This window comes from Corvus brachyrhynchos, unplaced genomic scaffold (assembly GCF_000691975.1).
Source record: "Corvus brachyrhynchos isolate BGI_N302 unplaced genomic scaffold, ASM69197v1 scaffold245, whole genome shotgun sequence".
Classification (NCBI taxonomy): Eukaryota; Metazoa; Chordata; class Aves; order Passeriformes; family Corvidae; genus Corvus; species Corvus brachyrhynchos.
Window position 1 is genome coordinate 5,949,841 of NW_008238988.1, and position 11,465 is coordinate 5,961,305.

An 11,465-nucleotide genomic window follows, 5' to 3' on the forward strand; every position below is an offset into this window, starting at 1 on the left:
CTAGCCCTGTCTGTTTCCCTGTCCTAGGCCCTAACCTTATCCCTGTCCGCTGTCTCTATTCCTTTCCCCTATCCCTTTCCTCTATCATTTTTTCCTATCCTTTTCCCCTCCCCGTATCCCTCTTTCCTGTATCCTCTATGTTTGCTATATCACCTTTCCGTATCCCCTTTTCCTCTCTCCTATATCCCCTATATTCTCTATAGTCCCTTCCCCTGTATCCTTTATCTCCTATCCCGTCTCCTTTCCATTTTATTCACCCTTGTTTCCTCTATCCCGTTTTCCTCTCCCCTATATCCCCTTTATTCCTTGTATCTCCTTCCTCTATATCTCCTTCCCTTATATCCCCTTTTCCTATCATTTTCCCTCTCCCCTTTCCCCTCTCCCCTCTATTCCTTATATCCCCTTCCCCATCCCTATCCTTTTCCCCTTTCGCCTGTGCCCTTTCCCTTCCCCTGTCCCTTTCCCTGTCCCCTCTCCCTTGCCCCGGGATGTGCTGATGGCCGTGTCCGTGTCCCCGCAGCTCGTTCGACGTGGCCGTGGTGGGCGCGGGGATCGTGGGCCTGGCCGCAGCCCGGGAGCTCATCCAGCGCCATCCCTCGCTGGCCTTCGCCGTGCTGGAGAAGGAGCAGGAGCCGGGTACGGAGCGGGGCAGGTGACAGGGACAGACAGGAGGCTGTGCCCAAGGACACGCTGCCAGAACCTCAGTATTCCGTGGATATTTGTGTGGAGGGATCAGCTTTTGGGCAGTAGCTGTGCGGGAGTACCTGCCCTTGTTGTTGAAGTGGGTGATGGATTTCCCTTCCTGGAAGTGTTCCAGGCCAGGTTGGACGGGGCTTGGAGCAACCTGGGATAGTTGAAGGTGTCCTCTTCCCATGGCTGGGGGTGGCACGAGATGATCTCTAAAGTCCCTTCCAACCCACACCATCCTGGGATTCTATGACTCTCCCCCTGCCTTTGCCCTAACAGGGAATTTCTTCCATTCTCCCAAGGATGTGTCCTTCAGTGGAGAAGCAGAGTTATCATCAGTCTGTGCTTCACTGCTGCGACTTCAGTTCAGGAATTTTAAGTTAAAAAATCCTGAGCGTTGCTGCTGCACTGTGTGCAAGCTGCAGGTGTGACTGCTGGGGCTCCAGCAGCACGGGAATGTCAGGAGAGAGGACCAAGAGGGGTGAACAACTGGAACAAGGAGTAGTGCAGGTTGTGGAAGGGCAAGAGCAGGTCCTGCATGGAGCTGGAGGAATCCCAAGGGATAGACATCAGTGATTGATTCCAAACAGGACCTGTGTGCCCAAGCTCTTGTCTTAAATAGCTCCATCAGCCAGGCTGTAAATTGCTCTTGAGATGTTCCATGAATGATACAAAATGACTTTTTATCCCCGAGACACACACGAAGTCCTTAACAGCTGTGTGAGTGCCAAGCAGGAATTTTGGGCATCCACACGTTAAGAGGGAGAAGAACCTGACCAAATTACTTCAGTAAAAATGTTTGTGATATTTTTCATCTGTATTTTATCTATTTGCAAAGAGGAAATAGCAACCTAATCCAGTTCACAAATACTCAGAAATCCTCCCAGGCCTGCCAACATGTCCAGAGGAATTGTGAATTGCACAGATATTATGTTAGATGAGGACTTAAGGGATGTATTTCATGGTAAAAATTGGATTTTTAAAATTAATTTTAGCCTGTAAAACATTTTGATTGATTAGCTTGTTCTTGAAGGAAAAACTTGGTGGTTTTGAGGTTTTTTTTCCCTGTTGATCCAACACATTGCAGGCTGTGATGGATTATCATTAACCAGGGCTGGCTGTGTCAGTGTTTCTCTAACCTTTTGAGGCCAGGGGAAGAACTAATTATGCAGTTCTCTCACTTGATCATCTCTTGTAATGCTGATTTAAGGCAGGACCTCAATTAACTCGTTTTTCTGACAGCTGAAGTGATTAAATGGGAATAAATGTGTTCTCACAAGGTCTTTTTCTTTCTCTTTAGCCCATCACCAGAGCGGACACAACAGTGGTGTGATCCACAGTGGGATTTACTACACCCCTGGCTCCCTGAAGGCCAAGCTCTGCGTGCAGGGAGCAGCCCTCTGCTACAAATACTGTGACCAGAAGGGAATTCCCTACAACCAGTGTGGGAAGGTACAGGAATTCCTGCAATTCCCTACTTTACCCTTGGAAGCTGAGGCTGTGTAATGTATGTTACAACACAGGCCTGGCTGCGTGGGTTTTTTCCACACTCTCCAAGTTGCACATAATTTTATACATAAATGTATAAATGTACATAATCCCCTCCTTCCCCCAAACCATCCCTTCCAGCTGATGAATCTCAGTTTGCTGTTGTTCCTCCCAGAGAAGCTTTTTCATGACTCTCCCCATCCTTCATGCTCTGAACCATTTCTAATTTAGTGTGTCTTTGGTACGAGGTGAGAGCCAGGACTGGGCAGAGCATTCCAGGTGTGGTCAGAGGCAGTGGAACAGAGTTCTCCTGTATCCATTTCCTAGTTGTTCCTAACACTCAGTTCAGGTTTTCCAGCTCTCACTGGGCATTGAGCTGCTGTTTCCACAGGTCTCTCTATCCTAACCCCAAGGTTTTGGCCCTGAGTGATAAATTTGAAGTTGAATTCCATGGTTTTTCTCGGAGCAGGAAACTGTCCGTGCTCCCTCTGCTGCCATGCTGGGCACAGGGTGGCACTGTGGATCTGTGCAGCAACACACCTGAGGGGACAACCTGCTCCCAGATCAAAGCTCCTGTCCTGAAGGGATCAACTGGAGCCTGGGTGACGCTGAATTTGTGTATTTGTACCAACGGCAGGGTGGCAGCAGGAGCAGGGAAGGGCCCATCCCCTGAGCTGGCACTGCTGGGGCACCTCAAGTCCTGGGGGTGGTTGTGGGCTCCTCACAACAAAGACATTGAGGGGCTGCAGCGTGTCCAGAGTAGGGAACAGAGCTGGGAAGGGGCTGGAGCCCCAGGAGCGGCTGAGGGAGCTGGGAAAGGGGCTCAGGCTGGAGCAAAGGAGGCTCAGGGGGGACCTTGTGGCTCTGCACAAGTCCCTGACAGGAGGGGGCAGCCGGGGGGGTCGGGCTCTGCTCCCAGGGAACAGGGACAGGAGGAGAGGAAGTGACTTCAAGTTGCACCAGGGAAGCTTTAGGTTTGATATAGGGGAAAATTTCTTCATGGAAAGGGCTGTGCCCAGGGCAGTGCTGGACTCACCATTCCTGGAGGGATTTAAAAGCCATGTGGATGTGGCACCTGGGGGTGTGCGTCAGTGGTGGCCTTGGCAGTGCTGGGGGAATGGCTGGACTCTTTAGAGAGCTTTTCCAACCTCAACAATTCCATGATTCCATGACATTTCCCTGGCAGTGTTCATTCCAGGGGACATGATGGTGAATTACAAGCTTCACCTAAAGCAGCCCACAGGCTGTGAGGTGCCTGTGTGCCAGAGCTGAGCTGGACCTGGAGGGATCATGGTCTGTGCAAACCTGGCACAGGTAATTCACAGCCTGGATTAGTCTGTGATAGCTGTGAACAAACTCCATGGTTAAATGAAGTGAAACTGGTTCAGTTCCACTCAGACCACATCAGAACACATCCTTACTCTCTTACCGAGGGTCTTTGAGGTTTGTACACCTTGGGTTGACTTCAGTTTTACTTTTGAAAGCATCCCAGTGGTTCTTTAAATTCATATTCTCTTCTTTCACATGCAGACTTGTAGTATCAGGGTGCTTCTAGCAAATATTATCAATTGATGATAACTTAAACTGCAGTTTAACATTTATTTTTTATTTCTCCACGGTATATTAGTGCTTCCTCAGCAACAGAATTTTGTGCACCTAAGGACACCAACCATTTTTAACCTACTGGATTCATTGTTCACTCATTCACTACTGCTTGAGCTTGATGCCAAACCTGCCCTGGCTCTGTTTTGCTCACTGCTGTGCCTTTCCTTCTTTCCCAAAGCTGATTGTGGCTGTGGAACATGATGAAATTCCAAGGCTCAAAGCCCTGTATGAGAGGGGGCTGCAGAACAATGTCCCAGGGCTGAAACTCATCGGGGCCAAGGAAATCCAGGAGAAGGAGCCCTTCTGCAGGGTAAGGGGTTGCCATACTTTTAATGACCTTGTAAGAGCTCTGTTTCTCAGGTGATAATGTTTTTTAATTTAACACAAATATTTTTGTGGCCTTGAGGTTCAAGTTCAGAAGAGCCTGAAATTTCATTCCCATCTGGATGTGGATCAAGCCAGTTTCAATCCAGTTGGTGTGGTTGTTATGTAGCACTTCTCAGCCTGTTCATTTTCACAGCAGGAGAAATGTGTGGAATTCATGGAATACAGATTTGTCATTGATTAATCTATCTTTGTGTGAAAGGAATACCTGGATATAAATTCCCTGTGCTGTTTCACTGTAGGTACAGACAGAAATTTTCTGGGAAAGAATCTTTTTTAATCTATTTTTTTTTTTTCCTGTAAACATTTTGGATCTGCTCCCTAAAACATTCTTGGCGTGTTCCAGATGCATCTGAGCATGTGGGGAGACAGCAGCACTCGCTTCTCATGGCAGTGCAGATGTTCCAGATGAAATATTCCAACCTTCACTCTTCCTCTGTGTCTTTAAAACCCTTCCAGGGTCTGATGGCCCTTGATTCTCCCTACACTGGGATTGTGGATTACAAACAAGTGGCCCAATCCTACGCCAGAGACTTCCAGGAAGCAGGTGGGACAATCTTGACTGATTTTGAAGTCACAAACATGGAGATGGCCAAAGAAAGTTCTCCAGAAAGTGAAGATGGTAAGGCTGGATTTTTTTCCTCTCCATTTACTACAAAGATTTTGTTCAAAATGCAATTGTTTTAACTGAAATGACATTTCTGAACATTTCTGTCTCCCAGGGATGAGAAAAAAAGGCAAAATTATGTTAGTGAGAGTATTCAGCAAACTCACTTGGGGTTTTTTTGGCAGGCAGATCACCCTTCAGCTGAAACATTTAAAGCTGATGGAAGAAAGTGAGAGTAAAATTGAGAAATAAGGTTGTTCTCTCCTCTTAAAATTAGATTTATCTGGATCTTGCATGTGTATTCTTGTGATTGTGATTTTCCTTATCCTCAAGGCGGGTTGGGTCTGTGCTGGCACAGAGAGGGACGAATAAAAACCTTATTAATTAATAAATACAGTCATGTCCAACAGCATTAATTATGACAACAGTAGTTGTTCCATAGCTTGGAAGATATTCCAGAGGAAAATTCCTTCCTGGTGACAAGGTGCTTGTTCTGTCAGTTCTCTGTTACTTGTTCCAGTAATTCCTTCTCTTGTCTAATTCCATTTCAGGACTGAAATACCCAGTCATTGTTAGGAACAAAAAGGTAAGAATGAGACAGAAGTTTTAATTCCTTCCAGGAAGCTGCTTCTCCTTTGCTTAAGATTTTTTTCTGGTGGATTAATCATCTCTAAATAAAAAAGGTTCAAAAATGGTTTTCAGCAACACGATCAGTTTGCTAAAACAAGTGCAAGCAGTTCTTAACAACGAGGATGTTCAAATCTAATAATAATGATGATGATGGTGATGTAAAATAATAAACAGTAACTTTCTGCTGCCTAACGTTTAATGTCCCTTATCTGCTTCACTTGCACATCTGATGCTTGATTTTCCAGGGACTCCTTTTATGATTTGTTCACTTGGTGACAAACACCTACTTTCATGTTTACTTTTGGGCTCTGACATCCATAAAATGATAAGGAGGCTTTTAGCATCATTTTATTGTCATTTTATCATCAGAACTGCTTCAGTGAAACAGGTGCATGACAGGTGCTGTTCCTGCAAGTCAGAGCTGCCCAGGAACTGTGGTTGTAACCCCTGCACCTTCAGGAGGGAATATCTGGAACAAAAACAACCTCACAACCCCTCTGGTAGTTTTTAAATTTAGTTCTGCTGCTTTTTTCTCCTATTTTTGCTCTTTCATTTAAAAGTAGCTTCTAAAATCTGTTAGATTTTTCCACCAAATACTGATTTTTTTTTTTGTGCAAATAATTTTTCAGTTGAAGAAGAAACCTGATAATATTTAAAAACAAATACTGTGAGCTAAATAAATAGATAATAGCTTGTGATTTTGTTTATTTATTTATTTAGGTGGCAAGGTGTTTAATATTTAGCAGCTCTTCATTACCTGTGTGCTGTGAATTTGTGTAGCTGCTCCCACCCTGTGGAGTCAAATCAGTCAACAGCCTTATATAACTTATTTATATAAATGGTTGTGGGGTTTTTTCTGGGTGCTTTTTAGTAGATACATTGAATTTTTAAGTGTTTTTTGTTTCCCACAGGGTGAGGAAATCTCCTGTGGGCACATTTTGACCTGTGCAGGGCTTCACTCCGACCGCCTGTCTGAGATCAGTGGCTGCAGCCCCGAGCCCCGGATTGTCCCCTTCCGGGGGGATTATTTGGTGCTAAAGCCAGAAAAGTGTTACTTGGTTAAAGGAAATATTTATCCAGTACGTACCCCCTGGTTTGTCTGTCACAGTGTGCCCTAAGAGCTGCTAAAAATACAGAAATAGGGCAAAATTCCATGGGTGTTTCTGTCAGACAGTGATGCACAACACCGGGCTGGAGATTCAGTTGGTTTGTTTTGGTTGTAGTTTTGGTTTTGGGGTTTTTTTTTCTTAATAGGGAAAAGATGGAACATCATGATGCCACATGTGCAGAAAACTCTGAATTCTTTCTGTATGTCCTAAAGTAAATCCATAGGCAGGATTCAGAAGTCAGGGAGAGATGACAGGAAATGATGATTTATTATTTAAATAATTATAACAGTCTTTTTAAATCTCTTTATTGATAATCTGGACAAAGGGGTTGACTGTACCCTCAGGAAGTTCACAGATGACACTGGAGATCTTTTCCAACCTAAATGATTCTGGGATTCTGTGGTAAATTATTTGATAGAGGGTTTAATCTTTTGTGCTAATACCCAACATTCAGATTTAAGTATTTGCCTTTCAGCTTCCTTTTTGAATTAGCTGATTTTGTCATAAAAAAATAGATGTGGGAGAAAAAGGACAACCTTCCTACCACCTAATACAGATAAACAATGGGATGAGGAGGAGCAATCCCAGACAGAAAATATAATTATAAAGCAAGAAGAGAGAATTTCTAGGGCAGCATTTTAGCTAATCCTGCTGTACATTGTCTTAGTTTTCATATTCCCAAAATCTTTTGTCAGGCAATCACATTTATAAGGCTTTCCTGTTTCATCTTCCCCAACACATTTAAATCCTGATGTTCTGAATATGAGCTTAGCTTTGCCTGCTAAACACTGAATCTTTGGGAAAATTGGAATGCTGGCATTGGTGTTTGTCTGACCTCTTCTCACCTGGGCATGGTTCAGGATCCTGTCTTGGAATGGGAGGGAGGAACTGGAATAAAAAAAACCAAACCTGCAGATACCTGTTATTAATATTAACCAGGCCTGCTAAGTTCAGGTTGTTTTGTACACACCAGTGAGGGTTTCCTAATATTTTGTATTCTATTTTTAATTGCTCCTGGTGAATAACATCAGGGTGTTGTTGGTTTTTTTGTGGTTTGATTTATATCCTGAGAAATCATGTGGGCTTTTTTTTTTCCTGTTGTTTGTTTTCTTTTCCCCTGAGATTCAGCTTTACCTGGCCCTGCTCTGTTCTCCAGTGTTTTAATTAATGACATGCCACAACTGCACAATTAACAAGCAGCAAAACCAGCTCAGAGCCAATTCTGTGGTTCTGTGACTCAGAACTTTGTGCTGTGGTTGGAAATAAAATGGCAGATTTGCTGTTTGTAACAGCTCTGATCACTCTCGTGCCCCACTTCAGGTTCCCAATCCTCGGTTCCCGTTCCTGGGAGTCCATTTCACGCCCAGGATGGATGGCAGTGTTTGGCTTGGCCCTAATGCAGTGTTGGCCTTTAAGAGAGAGGGCTACAAACTGTTGGACTTCAGCACTGGAGACTTTTTAGATGCTGTAAGCTACAGGTAATGCCTCGTGTTTGTGTCTGCTGAGTGCTCTTGTTGAAATGGGACCCATGGAAGCCACTTCCTGCTGGAATTCCTGCTTTTTCCATGGTTTTGGTGTGGTTAAAAACAGTTGTGCTGATAAGGGTGGACTTGCCCAAGACATTTGACTTCATGTGGTCTCATGTTTGAATTTTCTGCCAGGACATGTCTCAGCCTGTCAGGGAATGTGGCTGCTCATTGGAAGGTGCTGCTGGAGCTATTCCAGGATTGGTTTTGGTCCAGTGCACTGTGATAACTTAATCAACCTAGACAGCATCATTAAATACCTGCAGAGGGTGCTGGGAAGAGAGAAAGGCTGGGGGAGCTGAGGGTGTTCACCTGGAGAAGGGAAGGCTCCAGGGAGAGCTCAGAGCCCCTTGCAGGGCCTAAAGGGGCTCCAGGAGAGCTGGAGAGGGACTGGGGACAAGGGATGGAGGGACAGGACACAGGGAATGGCTTCCCAGTGCCAGAGGGCAGGGCTGGATGGGAGATTGGGAAGGAATTCCTGGCTGGGAGGGTGGTGAGGCCCTGGCACAGGGTGCCCAGAGCAGCTGTGGCTGCCCCTGGATCCCTGGAAGTGTCCAAGGCCAGGTTGGACATTGGGGCTTGGAGCAGTCTGGGATGGTGGAAGGTGTCCCTGCCCAGCTTGCTCCAAGCCCCATCCAGCATGGCCTGGAACACTTCCAGGACTGGAATTCAGAGTTAATTCAACGCCACAGCTCTGTGAGCAAGGTTTGTTGAAGCAGAGAAGGGCAAACATGTATTTCTCAAATAGAAAGCATTATGTGATTCCTGATTTCGGGAATGGGAATTTGTGCCCTGCAGTTGCATTTGCTGCCTTCTTCAACAGCTGGACCTGGTGCATTTTGAGGCAGATTTTCCCTCACTGCAGTTGTTTCTCCCCTTGCAGTGGGCTGTGGAAGCTGGTGCTGAGGAACGTGTCCTACGGCCTGGGGGAGCTGTACAGAGCCTTTTCCCTCAGCGCCCAGCTGAAGCAGCTGCAGAAGTTCATCCCTGAGGTCACCACCAATGATGTTCTCAGGTAAAAGCAACTTCTCCTGTTTGGCAAATCTCTTACTTAAACAGCAGAAAACGTGGCATGGGTTTATTCCCTTCCTCCAGCAAAATACGATACCAAAGCATGGAGCTGCCTCCAGCTCAGGGGTCCCAGCACAGGAAGGCTGTGGAGCTGCTGGAGCAAGTCCAGAGGAGGCACCAGGATGACCAGAGGGATGGAGAAGCTCTGCTGGGAGGAAAGGCTGGGAGAGTTGGGATTCTTCAGCCTGGAGAAGAGAAGCTTCGGGGTGACCTCTTGGGGCCTTGCAGTGCCTGAAGAGAACCTGCAGAAAGATGGGGAGGGGCTATTCACAGGGCCTTGGAGTAGCAGGACAAGGGGGAATGGCCTCAAACTGACAGAGAGTAGGTTTAGATGGGATATTGGGAAGGAATTCCTGGCTGGGAGGGTGGGGAGGCCCTGGCACAGGGTGCCCAGAGAAGCTGTGGCTGCCCCTGGATCCCTGGCAGTGCCCAAGGCCAGGCTGGATGGGGAGCAGCCTGGGATAGTGGAAGGTGTCCCTGCCCATGGAATGGGATGAGCTTTAAGGTCACAGGTTGGACTCGATGGTCTCAGAGGTCTTTTTCCATCTCAATGATCCCATGACTGCAGGACATCCCCCACTTTGCCTCCTGAGTGTTAAACCTCCCCCAAAAGGCTCTGTCTCCACTCTCATCCCTCCTCACTGTCTCCCTGGACACCTTCTCACGGGAATTGATTTCCTGCCTTGGGATAACGTTTTCCTTCTGCTGGCGAGCTCCTCCTTGCTTTTGCAGGGGTCCCTCTGGCGTGAGAGCTCAGGCTCTGGACAGCGACGGGAATTTGGTGGATGACTTTGTGTTCGATGGAGGCACTGGGAACGTTGGGAGCAGGATCCTGCACGTCAGGAACGCCCCTTCTCCCGCCGCCACCTCCTCCCTCGCCATCGCCGCCGTGATCGCCGACGAGGTGGAGCGGCGCTTCCAGCTGTGAGCGCCCGCCGGGAACGGGCACGTTCTGCCCCTCTGGAATGTGGGGCTCTTCCTGAAGGACACGGAGCCACCAGGCAGCGTGGTGCTTGCCAGGGCAGCACCGGCACTTCTGGGCAGTGCCAAAGCAGCCTTGGGAAATGTTCTCCTCTGCCCACAACTCCTCAGTGTGGGGAGTGAAGGAGTTGCGGTGCCCGGTGTGGCGAGGAAGGTTTGGCCACCGGAGCAGGACCAGCCCGTGGGAGGGTCTCCAACCACGGGCAGAGCAGGGAGAGCCTCTGTGGTGGGATTATCCACGTGGATTTCTCATGCCTGTGGTCACAACATTGCCTCCTCGCAGGTGGTCTGAAAAGCCACAGGCATGGGGTGGCTCTCTGTGTGCTCTGATTGCGTTTAAATTGGAGTCTGCAGTCCTCTAGATTACATGGAAGTAATGGAATAGAAGGATAAGCTCTGCTTAAGGGCCCTGCTGATAGGGAATTAAAGGCTTTATCAGAGATTGAGAACAATATTCAGAGCCTTCGACGTGAATGTAGAGTATTTCACAGAAAAATAAGCCTAAAGAAGATTCCCAAACCCAAGTCAATTTAGATCTGCAATTCAGATACTCTGTCTGATCACTGTCTCTGTTTTTTATCGAGCTGAAATGGAAATATGGACATAAACAACCACTTTTCATTTAATTTACAGCTGGGAAATCAGCACTGATCAGAAACTTCATCAGTGGGTTTGGCTTTCTTCTTACCTTTGAATGCTGGTAATGCAAAAGGAGCTGATCTTTGTCCAGCCAGTTGAGCAATCCAGGGAAAATGGTCTTTGTAACAGCAAATGTGAAGGGAGGGAAGTTCCCGAAACCTGCCTAAATTGAGTCATGTTTGATATTGCTTCCCTTAGAGCCCAAACAGGGATGAGTCAGGAAGGCTTCCCATTTCCCCTGAGCACAGGGGGAGCTCAGACAGTGCTGGTGATTCCTCTGAACTCCCGTGGTACTCAGTTTTTATCAGAGTTACACCTGGAGGAGTCTGTGTGGAGACAGATGTGAAGTAAGCTCGGTGCTGAGGATCTGGGAGTGTTCTGCAGAGTAGCTGTAAAACAGAATTTAGTGGCCTCAGGGACAAAGTATTGAGGGTTTTATAGCAGATGCTCACAGGATGTTGGGTAACACAGATAACTGTAGCCAGTTTGTACCAGGCAATTGGACATTGATTTTTCCTTCAAAAGTTCATTTCTGATGGGACTGGGTTATCACAGGAGGGCAGCTGTGGGCTGATTTTTACTGTACAGATTGGAGACACTTTTTTGAGGGAAAAAAGGGCTTAACCTGCCTTTTTTCTTTATTTTTATTTTTCATTAATTTTTTGTCCCGTGGCATCTACTTCACCAGAGAATTGGCTGCTGGAAATTCAAATAACCTTTTTCAGAGCAAAGCTTTGG

General features: G+C 46.8%; 1 protein-coding gene across 1 annotated transcript; it reads left to right on the forward strand.

The window, feature by feature from the left end:
- Nucleotides 1-509: 509 nt before the first annotated feature.
- On the forward strand, nucleotides 510-10,590 carry L2HGDH (L-2-hydroxyglutarate dehydrogenase; the record flags this gene model as incomplete). Its single annotated transcript, XM_017738918.1, has 9 exons — nucleotides 510-636; nucleotides 1,988-2,139; nucleotides 3,959-4,090; nucleotides 4,624-4,786; nucleotides 5,323-5,357; nucleotides 6,313-6,480; nucleotides 7,831-7,988; nucleotides 8,920-9,051; nucleotides 9,840-10,590. Coding segments are annotated over 9 exons (1,263 nt in total), but the record flags the coding sequence as incomplete, so codon positions are not given.
- Between the last annotated feature and the right edge of the window lie 875 nt (nucleotides 10,591-11,465).